Genomic DNA, 26,677 nt, shown 5'->3' with positions numbered 1-26,677 from the left:
GAATCAAGATGACCCATGAAAATAACATTAAGAGTCTGGTTGAGGAAGATTACTACAAATACTTGGGTATCCTTCAAGCTGACAACATCAAGCACACTGAAGTCAAGTAAAAGATTAGAGATGAATACATCAAGAGAGTGAAGAAGAACTTAAAGATCAAACTCAATGAAGGAAATACCATGAAGGCAATCAACACCTGGGCAATTCCAGTCATTAGATACATAGCTGTAATAGTGGACTGGACTCAAGCAGAACTAAAGGCAATGGACAGGAAAACCAGAAAAATAACGACAATGAATCATGCCCTTCATCCACGCAGTGACGTTGACAGACTCTATCTACCAAGGCAAATAGGTGGGCGTGGAATGTTGCAAGTACATCAGATGGTTGAAGAAGAAAAAATGGCTTTGGAAAAATATCTGAAGGACAATGATGAAGATGCACTGAAGTCTAGTATGTCAGGAAGGCTTACTGACTACTGGAGAGAACAAACTGGCCTATAAGAAAGACCAAATAAAGAACAGAATGGAGGCATGGGAAGACAAAGCACTACATGGTCAGTACATTAAAAAAAATAGCTGGGAAAGCAAATAATAACAATACCTGGCAATAGCTAAGAGCAGGAAAGTTGAAGAAAGAGACCAAGTGACTAATTCTAGGTGCACAAGACCAAGCCTTAAGGACAAATGCATAAAAGTCAAAATTGAGAAGACAACAACAGACAGTAAGTGCCATCTATGCAAAGAAGCTGAAGGAACAGTGGACCACCTGGTAAGCTGCTGCAAGAAGATTGCACAGACTGACTACAAGCAGCGGCATGACAAATTAGCAATAATGGTGCATTGGAAGATCTGCAAGAAATATCATTTGCCTGCAAGGAAGAACTGATGGGATCATAAAATAGAGAAAGTCATAGAAAATGAAGAAGTTAAATTGGTCTGGGACTTTAGAATTCAAACAGACAAGCATCTGCCACATAACACCCCAGACTTAACAACTGTTGATAAGAAAGATAAAAGTCTGGATAGTGGATGTGGCAGTGCCTTGAGACAGCAGAATAGAAGAGAAAGAGGCTTCCGGTTCCTGTTTTTCAGCGGAGCAGTTGGAAGATTCGGAATGCCGAACCCTTCGGCTGAAATTTCTTTTTGTTGGGAAGCCTCAGGGGTCAGAACCAACCCTGAAGGGATGGAATGAAGGAAGGAAATCCCAGGGACTTAGGAGAGACGGCGGTCTCGGTCCAGGAGAAGCCTCCCAGAAACCAACAGAAGAAAAGGCTGGCTAACTCCATGTTGTCACAGCTGAAAACAACGGAAGCCATAAGCTTTTAAACTAAGTGTATTTTAAACAGCATGCTTGAATCTGGGTAAGAATATTGATTTTATCTATCCTACCTATTTTCCTGAAGAAGAAAGTCCCAAAATAAGAGACCTCTGGGGGGGGAAGGAGGGGGATTCTACTCCCTCCTTTTGGTTACCGGAAGTGGTAAAACTTACCCTTTAGAGAGAGAAAAAAAGACTAGAAAGACCTGAAAAATGAGCAAACGCTGACACCTACTGGTGGGTGAGAATTTTTTTCCTCCGACCCTCAAAGTTCTTAAAAAATGCAGCTGTGTAAACAAAGTGAGAGTAACAAATCTGAAGGAATGAATACTTTACAAAAGGAAACATATGATAAGTGGCAACAATTTCAAAGGACAATGATTTTAAACCACAAAGAAATACAGAACAACCTTCAGAGTATGAATCAACTTATCTCCAACTTAATTTCACTCCAAGAAATTTCCCAGGAAAATACAGTAGAGATGACTGAACCTAATTCTGAGGATAGAGACTTAAAGATGGAACCATATAAAATAAAAAATCATGATTTAATTCAAATGGGAAATATTTCAACACGTCCAAGCAACTTTGAAGATAAGGAAAAGAATGAGAAAAAATACTTTACAGGGAAATGAATGATGCAGCAAAACATACTGATTAAGAAAGGCAATGGCCAGGGGAAAAAGATTAAAATGAAAATCAAGAAAATAGATGATGGGACTTATCAGAGAGAATACTTAAAAAAGAAATATTTGTTTGAATATGGCTAAAAATGGAAAAACTTTGGAATATATTACTCTTAGAGAGATGATTTTTTTGTTGTTAACTAATACAATAAGAAACATTTGTTTGAATATGGCTAAAGAAATGGAAAAACTTTGGAATATATTACTCTTAGAGGGATGAATTTTCTTTTTTTTATAATTAATACAATGGTTTTTTTTCTTTTTCCTTTGTGTAAAAAAAAGTTGAAATGATTTAAACAAAGGAAATGTTTTAGTTATTTAAGAAAAGCATAAAAATGTGTTTTGAATGAGAGTTAAAGGATTAGATGATTACATCTACTGAATGGAATGCTTAGTTTAAATATATATTAAATTAGGAGGGATACATATCTTCAGTCGTATGTTATTTTTTGTATCTCAGTGCTTTTTTCTTTTTTTTCTTTTTTCTTTCTTCTTTTTTCCTCTTTTTTGTCTCTCTCCTCTTTTCTTTTTCTACTTTTTTACTTATTAAGAAATATAAAAGTATGAGAGGGCTTATATGGAAAAAATAGAATTAAATCCACCAATGTAAATGTAGTTAACTGTTGAGAAAATTGTCACTAGTAAGAATATTTAGAATTTGGGGGGAGAAATAAGCTGAAATAAGCACAGTAACAAGATTTAAGATAAGGCAACTAAAATGACAAATAGGATTATTGGAAAAACTATATACTTAATTGTTGTTTATCAAAATAATGAGAATTGTTTTAATCTAATGTTTTGCAAAGAAAGATACTTTGGGGAAAGGGGAAATCAACTGAAATTAACATATGGAATATAGATTATAGAAATCAATTGTTAAAGATTGTCTTATAAATGTTACCCAGACAACATACTGTTTACAAATTACTGAATGATTTATGTTATATTAAAAATACCAATAAAATATATACAAAAAAAGAATAGAAGAGAAAGAACTGGAGAAGATATCAAAATACAAAGACCTAGAAATCGAAATAGAACAACTGTGTCAAAGGTAAGCAAGTGTAGTATCAATAGTAATAGGTGCTTTGGGTGCAATCCCATAACAACTGGAGCACCACTTGGACACCATTGGCATTGACAAATTCGCCATTAGTCAATTGCAAAAAGCGGCCTTACTAGGAACTGCTTCCATCCTGCGACGATATCTGTAATACCATCAAACATCCACATCTGCCTATCCCAGGTCCTTGGTGAGGACTCGCTAGGTAGACAAAACTGCCAAATCCAGTCTGAACATCTGGGTGACAGTGCGATGATCAATAACAACAACAACACCACTAAAATGTTAAAATTATAGAAAGCACAAAACTAAAACAAAATTTAAAAAACACATGTTAATTACAAAGGACAATCTCAGTATTTCTTCAATCTCCTGAGACCCCCGGGCCTGCTGACCCAATCTGGTCTTGAAGGATCTCCAGAGAGTTAAAAGTGATAAGGTCACTTTGATGTAGCAGTTCTTCCACAACAGCCACCACACCACCTAGTAGTTTAATCTTTCCCTTTGCTTAGCTGATGAGTAATCCTAACTTTTTCTATCAGGGAAAGTAGCTCTCTACATGACGTCCAGTTACTAATTCTTGAATTCAGCAACAATTTACATAATTTCCTAACCCTTGGTATGTCTGAAGAAAGCATATTTTTACCAAAATAAAACTGAGAGGGGCGTACAAACTAATTTGCATGAAAAAAGGTCGTGAATATTAAATTGCCTTCCATTGTCAAAATGAATTCTCAGGATTTATTCAAGATCCCCAAGATGGTGCCACTGATGGCAGCCTTGGTGAAATGCTGTCTATTGTTTTTAACATTCTTTTTTATTTTTCTGTAACTACAGATTACATACACCAAAAATGAGCTTCTGAAGATCAGACAATTTTCTAAGAATATTTTTCCTCTGGTTTCTCCTGTCTTTGCAAAGGCAGAAGTTATGTGGATATTATGATCAGAGAAGCAACAGTTCTCTTCAGTAGCTGGAGAATACAAAGGAAGTGAAGGAGAGGAAGCATGCTGCTATGAGACTGAAGAGGAGGTAGGTTAGGACTCCACTCCCATTGCTTCACCTAACAAATCAATAATTCAACAGTGAATGTAGGTTTGTCAAAGGATGAACTGTTTAGGTTTGTCAAATGTAAGTTTGTCAATGAACTTCTCTCTCTAAATAGGAACAACCTTAATTTTTCTAACTCAGCAGTATTCTGCTTTACAGAAACTTGGCTCAGTGAGACTATTGAGAATATAACATATTTACTCACCAAGTACACAAGGAATTTATCTCTGGTGCAAAAGCTCTCAGTGTACTTGCAAAGCAACAGAGTAATAGTAATCATAATAATAATACCAATAAGAAGCAGTAGTAAAGAAAATGGGAAGGATAATAATAATACTACAGCCATAGAACATGGGTAAATATCCTTAGATATAAGACAGCGCTGTGGGAATTAGGTGTACAGCAGAATGATGGCATGAGGGAAAAAATGTTCCTGTGTCTAGTTGTTTTGGCACGCGATGAGTCCTGAGGGGAGGAATTGAAACAGTTTATGTCCAGGATGTGTGGAAAGGAATTGAAACACAGGCTTTTAGATTCAAAGGGCAGATTGGGTTATAGAGATATCTGCTAAAAAAGAGGAGGGAGAATCTGCTTCTAAGCTAATAATCCCCATTTCTAGGGATTCCTGGCTAAAGTACTGAAGTTTGCAAACGATACAACAATCATTTGCCTCATTTGAGACAGTGATGAGTTTGCATATAGACAGGAAGTTGAACAACTGGCCCTGTGGTGCAGTTGAAACAATCTGGAGTTGAACATGTTTGAAACTGTAGAGTGGATTTTAGGAGTAGCCCATTTATTATACCACCTCTTGCTACTTTTTGGTTCTGCACACCGACCTTGGCAGTGGCTTTGGTGGGGGGGTGGAATGGTTTCACCTAAATCCCATTCATGCGCAAATGAAGCTTTGTATGCTCTCCTGCCACTTTGACGGCCTGGTTCCCAATAGGCCGCAGCCTAGTAGTGGGCCTTGGTCCAGGGGTTGAGGGCCACTGTCTTACTATATTCGACAGCACAGTTTCAGCAGAAGAATCCTTCAGGTTTTGAGGTTCTATAATCTCCCAGGACTTGAAATGGACACTTAACATTAGAACCATCATTAGAAAGGCACAACAAAGAATATATTTCCTGGGTCAACCCAGGAAGTGCAGACTGCCCCAGGAGCTGTTGATACAGTTTTACAGAATTATTGAATCTATCATATGTATTTTTATAACTGGTTTGGTACAGCAACCAAACAGGGCAGGCACAGACTCCAACTGATACTTAGGACTGCAGAAAGAACAATTGCAAACAGCCTTCCTTCCATAGAAGATCTGTATAGCGCAAGGGTCAGAAGGAGACCCCTCACATCTTGTACATCAACTCCTCCCCTATAGACACCACTATATGGCATTGCATGCTAAGACAACTAGGCACAGAGACAGTTTTTTCCCCTTGTGCCATCACTCTGCTGAACACCTAATTCTCAGTACTGTCTAATGTCTAGGTGTATTTACCCATGTAGTATGGCTAAATATATTGTTACTATCCTTCTTATCTTCTTTACTACCCTTTCTTATTGGTATTATTATTATAACTATTATTACTATTCTGTTGCTTTGCATGTACACCAAAAGCTTCTGCACTGGCAACAAATTCCTTGTTGTCTAATCACTTGTTGGCCAAATAAAATATTCTGATCTATTATTTTTTTACAGTGGCCTCCAGACTGGTTAATGACCCACTGATCTTCATGAAAATTATGAACCACATTTCTCATGATTTTTTTTTTGGGGGGGGGGGAGTTTTAATTCTGCATCTAGAGATTTCTTGATTTACTTGGAGGATCCTGCTGTCTACAATGATCAAGTGCAAAGAGGTCTTTGGTGCTTTCATAAATGTAGCCCTTCTGCTAAGCTAGAAAAATGCACCTTTTAATTTCTAGTGTTAGACTATTTTATCATGTAAGCTAGAATATTTCTTACCTTATGACCCTCCTCCAATCTCCATTCTCCACCCAGAAAACTTCCTTGATATCTAGCTAGTACTAAATCAGACTCCTAAGGGCAGAACAGAAAGTCTTTCCTTGACTGATCAAATTCATATTCATCAAAAGCAGGATTCATAAGTGCATGGTTATGTTCTCAGCTTTTTTGGGGGGAATGAAAGAATTCTACCCAAAGTCATGTGGGAAATTCCATAGCTAAGAGTAGATTAGAACTTAAGTGCTCAGTGACTGCCCAACACTTTAATCACAAAGTTCTTCTCAACACATGCCTTCTATTCTCCCATGGCTTTGAAGCAAATTTTGAAATATACAGTGGTGGGATTCAGCTGGTTCACACCACTTCAGCAGAACCGGTAGCTAATTTTTTGTTGCCTAGGCCCAGAATGGACTTCCGGAAGCGGCATCCACACAGAGAACCAATTGTTCACATATTTGAATCCCACCACTGGAAATATCCTCTTTGACTGTGAGAAGTAGAGAAAACTTAGCAAGTCTTGGACAAATAAAGAGAAGGTGTTTTGATTCCTATATAGTTTCAATCTAGTCTGCAATGGAGTACTTACTTTAGCCAATTTGTGAGTCTTTTTCAAGAAAGAAGACATGAATAAACAGTTACTATGTGATAAATTGAGATGTTCAGCTGAGTGGATGGGGGAAGGTAAATGCAAGCATTTAAAAGAGGCATTCTTGACAGCTGCAACCAAAGAAATGGAAATTCTACTTCCTTCTAGCTAAACTCATAGGATGGAAGGAGGGATTGGAAATCTCATATGCTTCCAAAGTTGAAGAAACAGAAAATGGACACAATACTTTCTAGCCATTCATGACCAAGAAAAGATCTAACTTCAAGGGAAATAGGAAGAAGAAAATAGAAAGGTATCATAAGGGCTGAATTTTGCAATTCAAGATTCAGAAAAAGAGAAAGATACACATAAAATATTTCATCTATGTCCAAATATCCGTGAACTCAGAAGGCAGGAAGAAAAAGTCTAGAGTTTGAATTTTAGAGTACACACCTATGCATTTATTTCTTCACACTGTAAAGAACAAACCAACTGTTATATACACCAACACATTTAATTCTTGTCTACAATTAAGATTCTACTTTAGCTATTGTACCTGAGAGTCTTCTGCCAAGTTTAACCAATTGCTAAATAAAGAGTTAAGTGCTCTGGAGACCTGAGATTTATTGCTCTGTCCTAGTATAAAGCTTGACAGCAACTATGCTAAATGTTGTTATTCAATAAAGGAACATACTTTAGGAAATGTTGGTCAATTGAGTATAACATTTTTTGTGAAGGCAGTGGCAGCCCATTTCTATAATATTGCCAAAAAAATGCATGGATGTGTCCGTGTAATTATTACTGAGTCAAGTTTGACTCAAGAGTGTTTTTATTTTTACTCAAAACTGTTAAAATAACTTATTTACACACACAAAGAAGAACACATACATTCCTTTATCTAGCCCCAAGAAACAGAAAGGAAAAATATCAAAAAGAGTTAGGTTGAAGTGGAGGGATAGTTACACAAGAAAATGAATGAAAGTGAAGCAAAGACAAGGAAACCTAATAGGAATGAGGCAAGAAGTGGTTAAATAGATAGGGAAGGAAATAAAAAAAGAAGAAAAAAAGCTCAGTTTAAGCATCACAAAAAGGGACAGGTTTACCAGCCAAACAACTCTTCTCAAGCAGCTGTAATTTTCAAGGGGTTAGGGTTATTCTATAAATAAAGTAATTATTGCATTACTGCTTTTCTAGTAATTTATTCTGCATGGTGTTTATAACAGTCACAATAAAAAAGTCTTAAGATACAAATAAATATATTACAAATTAATTTTTGTCTTTATGTATTAAATCCCAGTGTGTCAGTTATCATAAAATGCTATAAATAAAGTTGATTTATAATAAATTCCATCTTCTAGTAGCTATAGGAATATTGATAAACACAACCCTGATTTGTATTTACGAGTAATCCTTAGTGTTTTTAAAAAACTTTTTACCTTAATGTTAAATAAAAACTCACCCATTATGGGCCACTGTCATGTATGAACCTGGCCATTATAACTTGTTTAACAAACTATAGCTTAAATATGGAACCGTATCAAAACAGACATTTAAGGTTCAATATTTTCCTTGAAGTAAATCCTATTACACTGAGTGAACTTATTTCTAAATCCACACACCTTTGCATTCATTACTACAGTTCACAATTTAATAGTCCCTATGTACAGTTATATTATATCTTAAGTTCAGATTCAGATTCAGTACATACCTGTACACTGGCTGGTATAACTGTAGACCCTGAGGCAGAAGATGGTCTATGTGGAGTTGATAACTGTTTAGTAGCACCCTGTGCTCCACTTCCTGCTGCTCCAGAGGGATTAGTCCTACTAGCCCCACTTGAATTTAAGCCACTTCCCCTATTGATAGGTACATTTAATCCAACTCCACTCATGTTATTTTTGCCAGAAGTTCCAGAGGCTGAGGAACTGGATAATTTAGAAGGGGCTTGAGGATTCTTTGCTGGTTGAAGGCCTGAGGTTCGGTTAGAAGAAAGTAAATTTATTGTGGAAGATTGTCGGTTGACATTTACTCCACTGGACTGTTTATGAAGGGAATTGTTGGGGTGACTGTTCTGGGATATTAGTGTACTTGGACTGGAAGAACTGGAGGAGGATGTGGGCTTGGTTGTAGAGGTGGACTTAGATGAGGGAAGTTTAAGAGATGCAGTAGGTTTGGATGTTACAGAAGGCTTGGGTGCTGGGGGTTTGGGAGAGGCAGCTGGTTTAGGAGAGGGAACCATGGAGAAAGGAGGCTTGAAACCCTGGGCAGAAACGTGTGATACCATGGCCTTGGCCAAATAATTACTAGAGGTAGAGGTGCTGGATGTTGTCCGAGACACAAGTGGGTGAACCATTTGGGAACTCCCAGAGGTGGCATTAGACAAAGGAAGGCGGTATACTACTGGTTTATCTGAAGTCTTGGTTACTGGGGAAGAACAGGAAAGTTTGGGATTGCTACTTAATTTTACCACAGGATTGGTTTGAGATTTACTAATAGTAACTTGCAGAGGAGACACATATTTTTGTTGGGCAATGGACTGCTGGTGAACTTTTGCCACTTGCACTGTTGAGGAGCCACAGCTTTGGATTTCTGAGGAGGTTACAAGCACAACTGTATCCTTTGGCCTTTGTGAAGTAGGAGAAGCTGTAGCTTGCCCTTTACAGGAGGAAGAAATATGGGTCTGGGAAGAAGCAGCTTGTATTTGACTTGACCTCTGTAACCCTTGCTGCAGAAGCTTGGCAGGCAATGGTTCCAAGGAAACCTTAGGATTTTGAATTGAAGATCCAGCAATAAGGCCTGAGGAGATACCAGTCTGAAGCAAATCCTGGGATTTCTTTGGTACCGGTCCTGTGTGTCCAGCTATAAGACTTGATGAATGTTGTGTTTGAACAGCCTCTATCTTTTTTGAGGATGACAGAGGTAATTTGCTCATTATGCTTGCCAACTTCTCTTCTCTTAGCCCTGCCCGAGGTCTTGAAGCAGATGTGTCTATAGAGGACACAACAGAAGAACTCTTGACCCCATTATTAATAGCAGCCAGAGCATCAGAAACAGAATCCAGTGAAGGCGGATTAAATGACAGATCTTCGTCCAGTGAATCATCTAGGCAAATTGTCTCTGGAGCTGGAATACAACTGGTTACAGCATTGATAGGTGTGCTAGTAGTTGAAGCAGGAACACAAGCTGAAGCAAAAGGGGGACATGCTCTCTGCTCCTTCTTCGGACTAGAATCCTAGTGTAAAAAGAGAGAAAAATGAATTTGTTTTTGAATTCTGCTAGCAGCGATGTTTCCTAGTTTGTGTAATGAAACATCTGTAAGAAAACAAGCAAGTTCAAAGAGCACCAAGGACCCCTTATTTCCACCCTGAGCTACAAATATTCTCCTTTATTGAAAACAGCTCTTTATAAAGCAAAGGATTCTGTGAAGAGAAGGAGAAAAAAGAAAGAAAACAGCACAATGTATTTTACAATCTGTTTCTCACTGAGATCTATTGAGCATGCTTTATTCTAAAGTAGAAAAATCTTTCTTTCTCAGGCAAAAGGCAAATCTTAAAAAAAAGTTAAAGCAAGTATATGGCTTGATCAGTCTGAGCTGTTTTTCTTTCAATGATAATAATGATTCACATTTTTTATATTATACATATACAGCTTTCATGTTACTTACACGGAATATCCATTAAAATAGCAAGGGATAAAATTAAAGACCAAATGGCATACAAATAGCAACAAACATGACATTTTACTTTACATATACCTAATATTCTAAATCCAAGGGGGGGAATTTAAAATGGTGCAGTTATTCATCCTCTAAAATGTTTTTTCATCAACTAAGAAGAGTTTTGCAAAAAATAACATAATTGGAATAGAAATGCCTGCACCAGGGAAAAATATTAGTGGGGAAATGGCTAAGAATCTACTATATGTCTCCTTGACTTTTTAATTCCTGTCCTTATCTGTTTACCTTAGATTGTACAGGTCTGAGTTTTTAGGCCCATTTTTTGAAAACACAAACCTGCAACCATCATAGGGATTTGGCCTTAATGCTCACTCCAATTAAAATAACAGTACTTATTTCCAGAATGCTCATGACATCACTCTGTCCATATTATTGCTTGAACACAGATCTTTCCTAATTTGCTTCATCCTTAAAGCTTAAATACTGTAACAAAAGTTGCATTAGCCAACTAGCATCTAGGCAGTTCCAGTCATTGGATACACAGCAGGAATAATGGACTGAACTCAAGTAGCCAGAATGAAAGCTTTGCCAGAGGTTTGGACTTGAGTGTAATAAAAACTGCAACCATCAAGTTGAGAAAGTTCTGGAAAATGAGTGAGTTAAGATCTTGAGAGTCTTTTAAGATCCAAACAGACAGGCAACTTGCTCATAACATCCCTATAGAAAAGTTACTGAAAAGGTTTAGGAAAAACAATTGGAAAAAATTACAAAATACCAGGACTTACAGATTGAATTTGAAAGCTTATAGAAAAAGAAATCTGTTATTATATTGTGATTGGAGCCCTTGGAGAAATACCTAAATGACTTTCTCAATATTTGGAAATATAGAATTTATCAGACCTCAATACTCTAATTTTACCAAAAAAAATCACTCTGTTTGGAACTACCTATACTCTTAGATGCTACCTTAATAATTTTTAGGTCCTTGGTTAGGACTTTAATTATTAAGTTTTCATAGTCTTAGACCGTGAATCTAAATGTAGATTACTTCAACACAATTTATTATTATTATTATTGGTCCTTCGGAAGAACTTGATGCATATGAAGACCAACACCAAGAAAAGAACTGGCAGCTGTGACCGCATATTCTTGTGAATGGATAATAATCTATTTTCTAGTTTCTAAAATAAAATAAAGCCACCATACACTTATCAGCATATAGAAAATTGCAAAGCTATAAATTTTCTGGTAGAGTTGATTACTGTAGCACTATCCTAGGTCCTTGGAATCAATAGGTGATCAAGCTTGTAAGCCGCCCTGAGTCTTCGGAGAAGGGCGGGATATAAATGGAATTAAAATAAAAATAAAAAAAAATAAAAATGCCAAATCCTATCCAAACATCTGGCTGACTGTACAAGCAACCATAATAATTTATTATTCTTGTATACTACCCAACCAGTGGTGGGATTCAGCTGGTTCGCATCACTTCGGCAGAACCGGTGGCTAATTTTTTGTTGCTCAGCCCAGAATGGACTTCCGGAAGCAGCATCCACACAGAGAACCAGTTGTTCACATCTTTGAATCCCACCATTGTACCCAACTAACAAAGACTCTGGGTGGCCCACAGCAATCAAGCAAAGCAGCTACAATAAAATACTTGAAATGTTGTTCTATTTAGTATATCTCAGACTATTATTTCTTCATTTATAAGTAATTAATTATTTACCTTTCCTTTGGGTTTAGGTGCCAGAATCACCTTCTTCTTTGTCCTAAAGAGAATAGCGCAAAGATAATTATAACAATATCTGTAGTTTTTATTCAAGCACTAGGTACTTTTGAAAATTTACTGCTATAATTTTACTGCTAGAGAGAAGGTTAACTAAATCTAGAATCTGTACATTGAAACAGCATGTGAAAACAGCTTATTTAAATTCAGGATTTTTAGCAAGTGACTCTTGCAGAGGTGGTGCCACTTTGAACAACAAGCATTATACCAGGTTATACCCAGAATAATTAGAAATACTTCTGAAAACAAGGCAAGACAATCTTCAGGGAAAACAGTACATGCATTGGAGATTAATGGCCTTTCCCTAAAAAGTTATTTCATATTTTCGATGATATCATTTTGAGTAATTACAGCATGAAGGAAAGGAAACCACTAGAGGACAGCTTTATATGTCTGCTTTTCATATAAACCAACTCTACAGCAGTAGTACCCTCTACAAATATAACTGGGAGTAAGAACATGCAGGGCTTTTTTAGAACGCCCAGAACGGAGTTCTGGCACCTTTTTTGGATTCACTCTTGTAGGGTAGGCAAGGCGGGTTGTATGACGTGTGGGAGTTCCGGCACCTTTTATTTTTACAAAAAAAGCACTGAGAATATGCACGAATATCTAGAAGCAGTTGGTTTGAAATACAGTATCATGTGGTGTTTGGAAACCCTGACAAGTGGGTCTTTATGATTTTAAAAATGTAAAAAAATCAATAGTAATTTCTGTCAACCGATTAGCAGTGTTATATGTTTAATATTACTATACTATTTGCTGCAGAAGTTGTTTTCATATTAAAGCATAATTTCATATGTTTGAGGAAATGCAGTGCATGCTACCTGTTTGCAAAATTCTTATTTTTAGATATGTCAAGAATAAATCATAATAATTAGAATTTTGAATTTCTATTACCAATGGAATTACAATCCAAACAATAACTATTGTAATAAACATAAATTATTGTGAAATTCAGACAATCATGATTAAAGAATTGCAGAAAAATAAGAAAAGTATATATATTGATGTTATACTCACGGAGCAGATGTGAGATGATTATGAACACTTCGGCTTTCTTTAAAAAGCATCCTGTAGAGACATGTGGAGAAGAAATAATTGTAATTTATCAAATTCATTAATTATTTCTCACAAATAATTTTATGTACTCATATATTTGTACACCTGCTTAGCAGAAGAAGGTGGCTGAAGACAAATATACTCAAAAATTACAATTTGATAGCCCTCTGCAATATAGGCCACAGCAGGGGGCTGCAGCAAGCAAACCATAAAAATAATCACTTGTAAATATCTTATGAAGGATCATCTACAGATGACAAACAATAATTAAATCAGATCATATTAAACAGGCTGCAGTATAAAAAGTTAAATTTGTCTTTATTAATTTGTTACATCTGTATGTCATCCCAAAATTTCTGTGAAGCTCAATTACATAAAATCCACTCACAACTATCAATAAAAACTAAACCGCAACATAATAAAATCACAAATGGTGAAATCTTTTATAACTGCAAAACAATGATTGTATCAAAATTTCCCTCAATAGAGTTAGTCCTCGAGTTACAAATGTAATGGAGCCTGCCCATTCCATTCATAACATGAGGATTCGGAGGAGTGAATCTCATACCTTGAACACAATTCACTCCCAGCTTTCACCCACACATTCACTAATGCCATCTCCCTTCCACAGCATCTGCCAGGATGGCGGTGGCGAGGGGCCGGAGGCATGCACAGGACAATGAGGAGCGGCAGTGGCGAGGGATGGGCACATGCCTGCCTTCTTCCTATGGAACCAAAGTTAGAGGGAGGGTGGCTGAAGAGAGGGACGGTTGGGGTTCTGCCTGCTTTATTACCGGCAGGCTATTAACAAGCAGCCCGCTCCATTTCGCTAAAAAAACCCTTTTTTATTTTTAATGAAATAGTTCTCTGTTGACCCAGAGATGGGTGGGGAGCACTCTTACGTTTATGCATGTTAATAGCCTGCCATGTTAATAAAGCAGGCAGAAACACAACCGTCCCTCTCTTCAACCAGCCTCCCAGTAACTCTCTGAGGTCCCATGTGGCAGGATGCATCCCAGCATGGCTGGTTCCCCCCCCCCCACCCGTCCTGGCCTTGGATGCTCTCCTTTTCCCAGGCATGACTCACTGTAGCGCCAGCCAGCTCAGAGGTGGCTTCTCTGAATTGCTGGAGGCGGGCGAGGTGGGGGCTGGTTTTTGTCTTTGGCAGATTTCCCCCCTCACCTGCATACCCACCCTCTTCCCTTTCACTCCCCTTCCAAGCCCTCTTCGCAGCTCTGCCCACACAGCCACTGAAGTGGCAGGTGGAGCGCCAGAAAGCATTTCTCTGCTGCTGTGGAGTTGGAGATCTTGCCCCACCCACCACCACCCATATGTCCTCGCTTGCCAAATCATTTCTTTTCTAATCTTCTTTCCAGTTCCTCCATCACTTCCTTGGTCGCCATGTGCAGTCCCAGAAACAAAAGAAATTTGTGGGACTAAAAAAAAAGTTCAATCAATCAATTCCAACTTCGCGAGATTTTTTTTGCGAGAAGTTGGGATTGATTGATTGAACACGGTGGTGGAGGAAGTGATGGAGGACCATGTCAGAGCTGGAAAGGTGTTGCATGGGTCCAATCGTGGGCGGCATTTCTGCCACACATCAACCAGTTCTCTGAACTCAAAAGAAATTAGCTACCAGTTCTACTGAACCGGTGCAAACCAGCTGAATCCTACCACTGCCCTGGATCTCCCCCAAACCTGCCCGGCCCCCACAGAGGTCCCCCCCACAAGCAACATTGAAGTGGCCATACCCACGCCCACCCCATCTGCCGTGACAACAGCCATGCCCACCCAGTGGGCCACACACACCCCCGCCCCTGAGGGCACCACAATGCTGATGTAGCCCTGGTACTTTGCGATAAATAAGTGGGTTTTGGATTGCAGTTTGGGCACTCAGTCTCTAAAAGGTTCGCCATCACTGGCCTAGGGAGACCTGAGGTGGGGAAGGGAGGGAATAGCCAGGGTGAACATTGAAGTGTCACTGTGGTTGTTCATAAGGGTGAACAACTGCCGTGGTGCAGCAACATTCATAATTTCAGGACTTTTTTGCAAACACTAGGGGGCACGTCGAACGTTCACTAAGGGAACACTTGTAACTCAGGGATTACCTGTAACCATAAATCTGATCCAAGTTGGCAGATCTTCTTCCAAAGCTACTGTTTTTGGAAGTTTTTACTCTAGTTGCACAGTGGAAAGATCAAGTTAATACATCTCACAATTCAACATTTAAGAGCCCAAATATGTCTGCCTTGCACATTAAGATCCATTCAATTATTATCAAACAATCCTGCAAGCTTAATATCCTTTCAACCAAAACCTTCTCCTATTTGAAAATTTTGAATAGCAGATTTTAGCACCCATCTCCTCACAAAGTACTTTAACTATTCAGCTGCAGTGAGTCAAATATCAAACAGCTCAAGCATTTTTTGTTGAATAATGCAATACAACTTGCCAAATCAGTTTTTGTAATTTTGTAAATTTCTAGAGTGACCCAAGAAATCATGCTTGTCACTGTAGCATTGCTATGAAGGCCAGCACTGTAACTGTTCAATCCAGATCAGTCTTTGAAAAATATTAATCAGTGGAAAATATTTCTACACTTGTTTGAAAAGCTGAAGAACTACTCACTAAGTCTTTGTCTGAACAGCAACAGTAAATATACCATAAGATTATTTATTATTTTATTTATTTAAAATTATCCGCATGCTAACCACCATTTGAAAAAAATTGGTTCAGAATATTAATTAATGTATTTGGTTTTAATTACTATAAATTTAAGTATTGTAGAATCTTCCCAAAAATTGATATAGCAAAACAGTAATGTTTAACCATGGTTTGTAAGGGGATTCAAATGCCTAAACTGCAGTAGAAGGACAGATGTGAATATATAATGGACTGCAAATACACAATGTCTCGTTTGGATTACTGTAAAATATAAGGCACTATATATGACATATATTTAGTTTTTCTAAAAGAAAGTACTGAGTCACAAATAGCAACTTGCTTTAAGGAACATACATATTGATAGAAGGCCTAATAATACCAATCTTAGGACTGAAGTAATAGAGAAGTGACTAAATAATATCAACTTCAAAATTCTGTTTTCTATTGTTTCTTCTAACTCTGATCAATAACAGTTTTCTCTCATTAACAGAAGTACATAATTGATAATCACAAAAGTATCATTATTGTTAGGCATGTTTTTTAAATAAGTCAATCCTTGGGCTTAAGGAAGAGCTTTGAAGAATTTACATAAATAGTGTGATTTAAGACTGTTCCTTGATATACTGCTTTTGTATTCGTTTTTCTTTATATCACACATATAACCAGGAAGTGCAACCAAAGCTATTATGTTCCCATTCCAAACTATACAACTGAGAATTGTCATATTTTCAACACATCTGAAGGCCTCAAAGAGTATTCATAGTAAGGTTCTTCTAATATGGTCAGCTCAGAATTTCATGGCCATGAATCTATCCCAAATTGTCATTTAGTTAATAGGACATATCCTCACTTTTTTGTTCTGGGTCAAGAGGGCTAGTAAGGGAGTTACAATTCCCTATTATATTCAGGCCAGAAATTGCATTTCAAGGCATCATTCCCCCTTATCAGTGTGTGGGACATCAAGTTGGTCTGCTCTTCAAACCTTATCAAATTTGATGGATTCCTAAATGGTCTGGACTTTCCAGAACTTACTGCTGTCAATCCCATTGAAGCCTCTTTTGATCTAAAGATCTATGGAGAAATAAAATGGGCCAGTGTCATCATTACTCCGGTTTTATAGCAACTCAAAGGAGTCATACACTGAGGGGTCTGATTCAATAAGTTGTCAGCCTCAGGAGTTGCCAAACAATCAACTGAAACTAATCTTCACAGATAATATGCAGGAATAGAGCTTACTGAATACTTTGGAAAGCTGAGCAATGCAGCTCCTTTAGAAGCAAGATCACAAATGCCCATAAATGAGCCACACTTGTATCTAGGTCAATGAAGAACCATCATCAGGTTGGCTTCTTTGCTGAGAACTCACCAAACTTGGATCTGATTTTCTATGTTCTTGGATCCAGATCTGACTCCTGAATCTCAGCTCCTTGACCTGAACTGGCTCAGTAACTTCCCTGGCATTTGACTCTTGGACTGTTGTAGATTAGGTGTTTTTGTAATCTTAAATTTTTACTCTGGACTAAACTTTCTAGCCACCTGGCTCTCAGGCAAGATTCCACTCTCTTGTATATATTTCTAAAGCATGCACGTACTTGCACATTTGGCTCTCAGTCTATCTTAGTGCTTGATTGTTAGCTACTCATTAGCAAAGAATTTGTAAATGAAGGCAGTTTGTATAGTCTCACTTTGAAACACTGACACTATTTTGTTCCAGTGCTATCACATCTACAATTGTATATAAACTGTTAGGTCCCCTATCAAATTGTATATTTCATTGAAGTTGACAAAACTTCTATATGGTACAAAATTAAATGCAGCTTTCTGCAAATCTGAAATTACACACTATGACTATGTACAGTTATTTATAAATTCCCACAATCAGTGGGGAAACTGAAGCTGAAAAGAGACTGGATATTTCAGCAACAACAATGATCTGAAAGACACCTTAACAATGAAGGGAAGGGAAGGGAAGGAAAGGAAAGGAAAGGAAAGGAGAAGAGAGGAAAGGAAAGGAAAGGAAAGGAAAGATGTTGAAATGGCTTTGAGAGTCCTTATCCTTGGATGTTATTGAAGATTTCAAACAAGTAGCACATGCAAGGGAAAAATTTCTAAAACCAAGAGTAGAAAGAATTGGATCAGGGATGCCTAAGTCTTGTCAGAATTTCAGTGATATTCATAAATATCATTTAATTCATAGACTCACAGCTGTTAAAATCCAACAGAATAAGCAATACAATTAAAAACACCACACTATGATGGGTAACTAATCATAGTGCCCTCACACCCCGGCACACAAATGTTCTGTGGAAGAAAAAGATCCTCAACAACCTTTTCAAAGGAGGAAGCTATGAGGAAGGAAGCCAACTAGCAATCAATGCCATAAGTATTACATGGCTAACTTTATTATCTTCAGTCAGCAGATAGGCCTGTGCATCAGCTGAAGCTTGTTTTTTTTTTCAAAGGCAGCCCCATATAGAGTATATTATACAAAGTAATACACAAGGTGATATAAGGGCATGGGTTACTGTTACCAGGCTTCCCAGTTTAAAAGGGCCTGCAGTTAGTGCACTAACCAAAGTTGGAGCAACCACATACACTAACATCCTTTTTCTTCATATGCTGACTGGAACCCCTCACTTAGGAAAAAATGGAATCACTACCAAGCAGCACTTCAAGCCCTAATTTTTATAGAAAGACAGAAATATACTATATGGCCATTGAGAAATTTAACAAGACATACTCTCTCTATATCCATGTCTCAACAGAGGTAATCCACTGGGGTGACCAGCACTGTTTCCAAACCATATTCATGCCTGAAGTCTGAAAGTAAAGTGTCTGGAAAAATCTGTTCTTCCAGGACTCTCTGTAACTGATGCCTCGCCACCTTCACCAAACAGTCAATATGGGTATCAACTATCATCAATGACGTATTTTCTTCATTGTTTCAATTGTTGCTCTAGTGTATCTTCACTTCTTGCAGCTCCCCACTAAATCAAATAACCCTTTGTGAGGAAGGAAAGGCTGTTTAAGGACAATCTCATCCAACACTCACATTGGCTCCATATTCCTGAGACTGGAAAGGCACATGGCATAACTGATTGGAAGATTGCTTAGAAATTATCCACATGCCCTCAGAAAAGTCTGAGAATTAATATTTACGGTAATCTATTTTAACTGGTTTACAAATCATGTAGAGATGAGTTGAGTGGATAATGTATTTTTTAAGATAGAAAATGGTATAAAAATGACATATAAAGACAAAGTTCTCCATACTCAGATTACATTCTATAAATTCTGAGGTAAACACCGGGTTTAATGTTTAATGTATGGCCATCTGTTTGCATGCTGAACCCAAAATCTTCTGAATAAGTCTGTGGTCCCTACAGAAGAAATGAATTCTCTACAGATGATTCTTCTATAGAAAATAGAGATTGCAGTAGGGAATTCTACCACCAAAATGCCCAAAAGATCCAGAAGCTTGGGCAGACATACTGCAAGTCACTGAAGCAGATGGTACAGAAAGGGCACTCATCTTTTCTCTAAAGCCCAATGTATCATACAGGTATTTAACTGGTCAGCTCTGAGGAAGTGCTTCTGGTCACTGCCAACTTTCACAAAGTTACTACTTTACCTCCTCCCCAATTACTATACTGACGCTAATGGAGCAGCTAGAAACCTGGCAGGAAAATCTCAAACAGGGTTACATCTCCATGTAAATCAGATCTCTGTGATGTACACCACATTTCCAGGCTCACTTATACAGATCTAGCCTTGATTGAGAGTCTGGCATGAGACTGTGGCATCCAGCAATCCAGCCATCTACTATGAGAAGAATGTATGGATAAATGTATATGAGTGCTTTGATAATAAGCTGGTGATAATAACAGATGGTTTGATAATATAAATGTGTACATCTCTATGCAGATAATGCTGCACTGTTGGCTGAAAAGGTAAATTATTTGCAAAAGTACATTATTTGAGATTTATTTTTATAAATACTGTATGACACAACAATGTGAGGGAATGTAAATGGCCTTGAGAAAGGGGAACGGATCAACAAACTATTAAGAGAGGGAGAGGTTTAGAAAAGATGATTCAGTCTTGCAAAAGAAGAAAGCATGAGAAAAAAAAATCAAAATAATCCCATTTCGATTTTATTTGGTGTAAGATTTATTTGCTTTCAGGACTGTTATTGTATCCTGGCACAATAGAGCATTCCTGAAACAGATGCTGCTCCTCTTTTTTATTTTGTCTACCTCAAAGCATTGACAACAATCTTGTCTTTCAGTAAAGAGGCATCAGAACTTGCCTTAAAGACCTGGAATATGACAACAGATCCTTGAAGCAACTTCTCTGCACAAGTGGCCGAGGCATTATTGCAGCATCAACATGAGCTAGATACAGAAATAATGAACCTGCACAGTGCCATGATACAGCGAGCACAGCATCTGGGACAAAGCTTACCTCAGCTGGGAGTCGCCCCACAAGTTGCCCCACAGCCACTGTTACTTTGATCTCCTGGAAGTCTGCTGGAGAAGTTCAGTGGGGCACAGGATCAATTCCTGACTTTCACTACTCAATGTGAATTATTCATGGTGGAGAGACCAGTAGAATTTCCAACTGATCGGAGTAAAGTAGCCTTCGTTCTCAGCCTGTTGAAGGAAGGAGCAGCCTGATGGGCAATTCCGCTCATTGAGAGCAATGATGCAGTCTTAGATAAGTACCGGTACCAGAATTTCATGCAAAGATTTAGAGCTGCTTTTGATATTGTGGCTATAAGAGACATCGCAAATTGGGAGATTTACAAGCTGAAGCAAGGAAATAATCGTGTTCATGAGTAGGTAGTTGATTTTTAGTTGTATATCAGAGATATGTACTGGATTTTGCCTTGCTTAACCAGTTTTTGGAAGGACTTTCTGATAAATTGAGGAATGGATTAGTAAGACAGGGCACTTCAGAAAATTTAGAAGAGCAATTTCAGTAACACATGCTGATTGGCAGAGAGCAGAAGGAATTGAAGCATAAGGAGTACAATGGAGATATTTTTGCAGACTTTCATAATCTCTAACCCTCCACCACCATCCTGCTGTCTCCTCAAACTCCAACAGCATGGAGCCTGTATATATAGGAACAGTGAGACAATCTTTGCAGCAGAGATACTTTAAAAAGCGCCCCTTGCTGTGTGCTTTTATTAGGGAGCTCTAGTACAACTAGCTATGATAGTACTGCTAAAGTTCCATACTCTTAAGTTGACTGTAAAAAGTCATACTTGCGGAAATATGTGTCACCTCAGAAGTAAATATCTGAATTACTTTAGAGCCTCCTCTTTGGAAAACTTTGTAAGCTCCCTTCCAAAGGTTTGACAGCCGCTCAATAATTAAGAAGAGTTCTGAAGACCAACAGCAGGGAAATGAATTTTATTATCCTTGTTAGTCTTCACACCCACAAAGCCCCAGAAATACAACTTTCAGCTGGGTGCAATTACTAATTTCATGGATAAAGCTACAGTGTGTCATTTTGCCTTACATAAACAGTTGCTGGAATGTCAATGCTAATGGAAATGACTGACACGTCAATCTCTTTTGGTTGGATCCAATTTGCAATACCCAACCCCACAATAAATTATGCAGAATTCTTGCTACTGTATAACACAACTTTTTTATATCCTGAGAGCAGACAAAGATTGGCTACAAACTCACAAACCAGATATCCACTGGGAAAAAGATCAATTTTTCTTTTCTCTCAAAAATTTTAACTTCTTTGCAGAAAATATGCTTTTCCCACTTCCCCTAAGATGGCATGCTGAGTGCTGGGGAGATTTGTTTCTCCTGCCAATGTACAGCTGATTTTGCTGCCAAAACGGGTTCTTTGGCAGTTGACTCCCTAGATCTCAACGGGAGCACCTAGAAAAGAACCAAGATGAATCTCAGATGATTGTAGACCCTCCTGGGAAGAGGAATTTTGAGGATTGCAATTTCTGGTAGGAGTGGTCAAAGAGTTGGGTCTCTTTTCTCTCAGGTGTTTGGGTTTTTTTAAGCATGCCTGGGTTTTACCTGCACAATTTGAATATTCCTTTTTACCTTTATTTTTCTTTTAAAAGTTAATTGACTTGTTGAAGATTGATTCACTTTAACCCATTGCTGGATTTGAATGTGAATTATTTAATGTTTTTTCACTGATTCACGCTGCTGTCTGAATTACTTTCACTTTCAAAGTTGATGGAGATTTTCTGGGTAGTGAAAGTGATCTGTTGTATCAGATTTTCATTGCAGGGATTTCACATTTTCTTAACTTTTAAAAATCTCTGATCTTAATTTTTTTTAATGTGTCATGGAAATTTTATTTTTTCCCATCCTTCTTTATAGTGAGAAGTATTATCTCAATGTTCTTTGTGGATACTTTGTTACAGTATGTCTAACATCCCTGTCATGGAAAGTCTGGGAAAATGTCTGGTTGTGAATGCCCAGTTACAGGATTATATTAAAATACAAATAATGTACCAACTTAAAGATAAAGCCCTCTGAAAAGCCTTTGAAAACAGAATGCTTTTTAACCTAAAAATTCAAATTGAAAACTTTGGTAAAAAATTTGATAACAGAATTTTAAATCAACCTAAAGAGGATATTCAAACACAAGCAACTGTAGCCATAACAAGCTCACAACTGGATGGATTGGAATCTAAATTGCTATTGGCAGATTTAAATGAAAAAGAATTTGGTTTGGAAACTGCAGGTTTGTTGGAGAAGGCTGAAGGGGTTATGGGTTTTACAGATTTGCAATTAACACTATCAGTGAGTGATGAACTGGACTTTCTTAAGAAGACTGATGGTGATTGGGAATTGACTTACTAAATCTAATTGGAAAACGATTTGGACTGGACTTTTTTTGGGAAAATGGATTGACAACAGAGGTTTATGATTTGGGGGAATAAGACAGAATTGTTGGGAAAGTTTTCAACCAAAATCTTAAGAAGTTTTATTATTAAGAATCAAACGAAGGTATTTGATTCTGGACGGATTATAGATAATGACTATAGTGACTGTAGACTTTTTATAAGTTAAATACAATAACAGATTGCTAACAGAGGGCTTTGAAGTTTAACTTTGGTTGGTTCACGTTAACTACTTTGCCTCTGTATATAGTAGATGGATGACAGATATTGGGCCTGCCTTGAAAGATGGGTATTAATATTGTTAATTATTAATATTTATCAACATTCAATTGGGGGGATGTGTGTGTGTGCGTGTGTGTTTTAATGCACTTTTTCTTTTCTAATGTTTTGTAAAATTTCTTTTTCCTTTTTTTTTGAAGTTTGTATTTTACCATAATTTTCTGAATAAAATAAAATCTATTCACAAAAATGTACTTCCTCCAATCCTCTCTACGCATGGAACCTCTTGTATTAATAGCAAAATACACAATTTTGTGAATTTTTGAGTAAAAGAAATAAAACACCTTCCCATGCCCCAAGTACAAATACTACACAATTATTACAAAGTCAGCTTATTGTTGGGGGCAATAAGCTGACTTTGTAATAATGCCGCTTGGAGTGTGTGTGTGAAAGCCCTAACAAGCAGGCATATACATAGAATGAAGGCTACTGCTAAGCTTGTAAGCCACCCTGAGTCTTCGGAGAAGGGCGGGATATAAATGTAATAAAAATAAATAAAATAAATAAATAAACATACTGCCTGAAAAGCCTATATCTCATCAATATCCTATGTCTACTTAAGAGTCACCTTAGAACTGAAGATAGCAACATGGTGAATAGCTTTTACCTACTAGGATCAATCAATGGTACAAGAACAGTCAAAAATACACTGCAGGCTAACACCAGCAGAAAAGCAGCCAGCCATGAAGGCCTTGAAAAATATATTCAAATTCCACAGTGTTTCTATACCTACAAAGATCAAAATCATGCAAGCCATGGTATTCCCTATGATGCTTTATGGAAGTGAAAATTGGACTTTAATGAAGTAGGATATGAACAGTAATGATGCCTTAGAACTTTGGGATTGGAGAAAACTCTTACGAATATTGTGGACATTCAAGAAAATAAACCAATGGATCACTGAACAAATCAACCCAGAGTTCTCACACAAGGCACAAATGACTAAGATATCCTACAGGTAGTCCTCAATTTATGAGAATAATTGAGCCTGGAATTATAGTCATAAGTCATACAGTTTCATGGATACCCTCCTGGAGCCCTCTCCAAAGGCGAGTTCAGAAGAGGGTGAGTTTCAGTCAACAGAAGAAAGCATGGAGATATATTGGTGTAGGTCAGGATTGAGGCTTGGAGAGTGCTAGCCTGACAGAGCAGCCTCAGCTGGGTTGGCCAGATAAACAGCAGGCTGAGGCTGAGCAAGGCAAGTCACAGCTGCAACAAGTTAGCCAGAAAGCTCCAGGAGAGGACTGGGAGCAGCTGCTGCCCGTTAGCGATGGGAAAAAGGTGCAGTCTACACCTCCTCCTGATCCAAGGACATGTAGAGAAGAAATGCACAACAGTCAGCTAGACTACTCGTGAGGAAGCAGCCTCGCCTCTCATGAAGGGTTGCACTGGCATTGCCTATTTAATCTTGCCCTGAGGACTTCAGTGTAGCTGGAACAACATGTCCAGTTTTGTGCCTTGTGTGCTACTGCCGTGTATCCTGACCTGTTTGAATCGTGGACTGTTTTCCTCGACTTAGTGTGTGCCCATTGGACTTGGGTTATCCAGTGACTCTTGTGTTGAGCTTAGAATCTGGACCTCACAACAGGGGTGCTTTCTGAGGAACTGTGTGCGGGACTTAAATAAATACGTGTAGAACTCTTGCTGTCTGTGCCGTGTGTGTGGGGAGCAGGGCAGCACAGTCATTAGGTGGTCACCATTGACTGCCTGATTTTATGACCTTTTTTGCTGCTGTCGTTAAGTAAATGCTGCAGTCATTAAGCGAATACTGCAGTTGTTAAACAAGTCCATTTTTCCCAATGGACTTTTTTGCTGGAAATTGAGAATTTCAAAAAAGAATTGGCAAAAAAATGCCAAAAATCATTGTCATGTGATCACAGGACACTGCAAACAACTGTAAATGCAAAGTGATTGATGAGAGCCCAAAATGAGATCATGTGAGTATGGGAAAGATTGAGGCCATTGGAACTTTGAAAATGGGTGGTTAAGTAGCTTTAGGGAAATCCATTGTAACTTTGAATGGTTGCTAAGTGACTTTCATTAAGCAAGAACTAGGATCCAGCTCACTAGGAAAGCTGAAAGAAAGAGAAGAGGAGTAGCATGATTAATGGACTCAGTTACGTTGATGATGAATGTACCACTGGGAGAACTGAAGGAATAAGAGTTAATCATCATGGAGAAAATATGTGATTGCTAGGAGTTGAAAATAATTGATGACATATAATCAATCAATAAGTGAAGACTGCAAAAACAGTAGCATAATAAATCAAAGGCATTTTTTTTCATCTCAGTTCTCTCCTACAAGAAGTCATGTGCTCTATCAGGCAACTCTGAAGAGGAGGGAGGGGTAAAATTGATGCCTGAGATAGATATCTACATGGTTGGGGTGGGGAAGTACCTCTTTATTTCAAATAAGCTGGCATTTCCAGGACTTGATGATCCCCATTCTAGATTACTGAAGAAATTTGTTGAGCACTCGGCCAAACTTGTATGTACTATTTGTTTAAAAATTCTAAAAAAAAAAACCTGCTGAGGTGCCAGATGACTGCAGTAAAGCCAATGTTCTATCTATCATCAAAAGGAATTAAAGGACCCAAAACCAGACCAATAGGTATAGCAGTAAAAACCAGTTTGGTGTAGTGGTTAAGGTATCATGCTAGAAACTAGAAGGCCATGAGTTGTATTCCTGCCTCGGGCACAAAGGCAACAGAGTGATCTTGGGTCAATCACTCTCTCAATCTTAGGATACAGGCAATGGTAGACCTCTTCTGAAAACTTGCGAAGAGAACTGCAGGAACTTGTCCAAGCAGTTGCCAGGAGTCAACACTGACTCAAAAGAATGTGCAAGCACACATACACAAAGTAATGCCCAGGAAGATTGTATAGTTTCTAAATGAAGGAAACATTTGTAAAATTAATTGACATTTCAAAACTAGGAACTAGCTTAAATTGGATGAAATTTCACAGGCAGGTTTTTTTAACTCAAAAAGCTCTTCAAAGAGTAATTGATTACAAACTAAATGCAAGTAATTTGAATGCAAAAAAGTGAGGGGGAATATAATTTTAAGCTATGACAAGAAAAATTTAATTTACAAATTATAGAAAATAGTGGTTTTATTTTACTTTGTATAGGTGAGACCCAAATATTGTTCAGTTCTGAATGCTATTCTTTGAGAAGGGTTCCAACAAACCAGAAGAAAGTTGTATAAAGAAATATACACAATCCCCCACCCCCCTAAATTTAAGTTTTCAGATGACTGAGTAGAGATAATATCAAAAGGATGCCAAGACCTAGACTCTATTCCAGAGTATTTAATAGATTTAAGCTATAGAAAGATAAAACAGCTACTGAATGTTTAAAAAAGTGGTTGTGACAGGAGTTTAAAGTAGAAGTTGTAAAATGTCTATTAAGGATTATGAAGAGATTGTAGCTCTAATCTAACCAGACAGAAGATGTAAAATCATTTATCGTGAATATTTTATTTGGATCCCTGCTCTAAGCAGGCTATGAGCATCTATGGGCAGAAGGGAGCTTGTATAGTACTGTACATACATACCTGGAGTAATCACCCAGTGACCCAAATGGCCATGTTCAACTATGTTTCTATTATCCTAATAATAATTACTGTTACACACTTTTATAAACCCAC

At 37.8% G+C, this 26,677-nt stretch overlaps 1 protein-coding gene across 12 annotated transcripts in view; it reads right to left on the bottom strand.

The window, feature by feature from the left end:
* The window catches only part of UBN2 (ubinuclein 2), a gene marked incomplete at its 5' end in the record, with an annotated part of 84,840 nt that overhangs the window by 29,294 nt on the left and 28,869 nt on the right, over positions 1-26,677 (bottom strand). For all 12 annotated transcript variants that reach the window (XR_014026813.1, XR_014026814.1, XM_081330472.1 and 9 more), the window contains 3 exons: positions 8,380-9,903; positions 12,074-12,116; positions 13,154-13,204. Coding sequence is in view for 10 of the 12 variants with exons in the window: in XM_081330472.1 (XP_081186598.1) it covers positions 8,380-9,903; positions 12,074-12,116; positions 13,154-13,204 (1,618 nt within the window). The remainder of the gene's footprint in view (positions 1-8,379; positions 9,904-12,073; positions 12,117-13,153; positions 13,205-26,677) is intronic.

This window comes from Vipera berus (assembly GCF_964194415.1).
Source record: "Vipera berus genome assembly, chromosome: 6".
Classification (NCBI taxonomy): Eukaryota; Metazoa; Chordata; class Lepidosauria; order Squamata; family Viperidae; genus Vipera; species Vipera berus.
The sequence above is the reverse complement of the archived record's forward strand: the minus strand, read 5'-3'. Positions and strand labels throughout refer to the sequence as shown.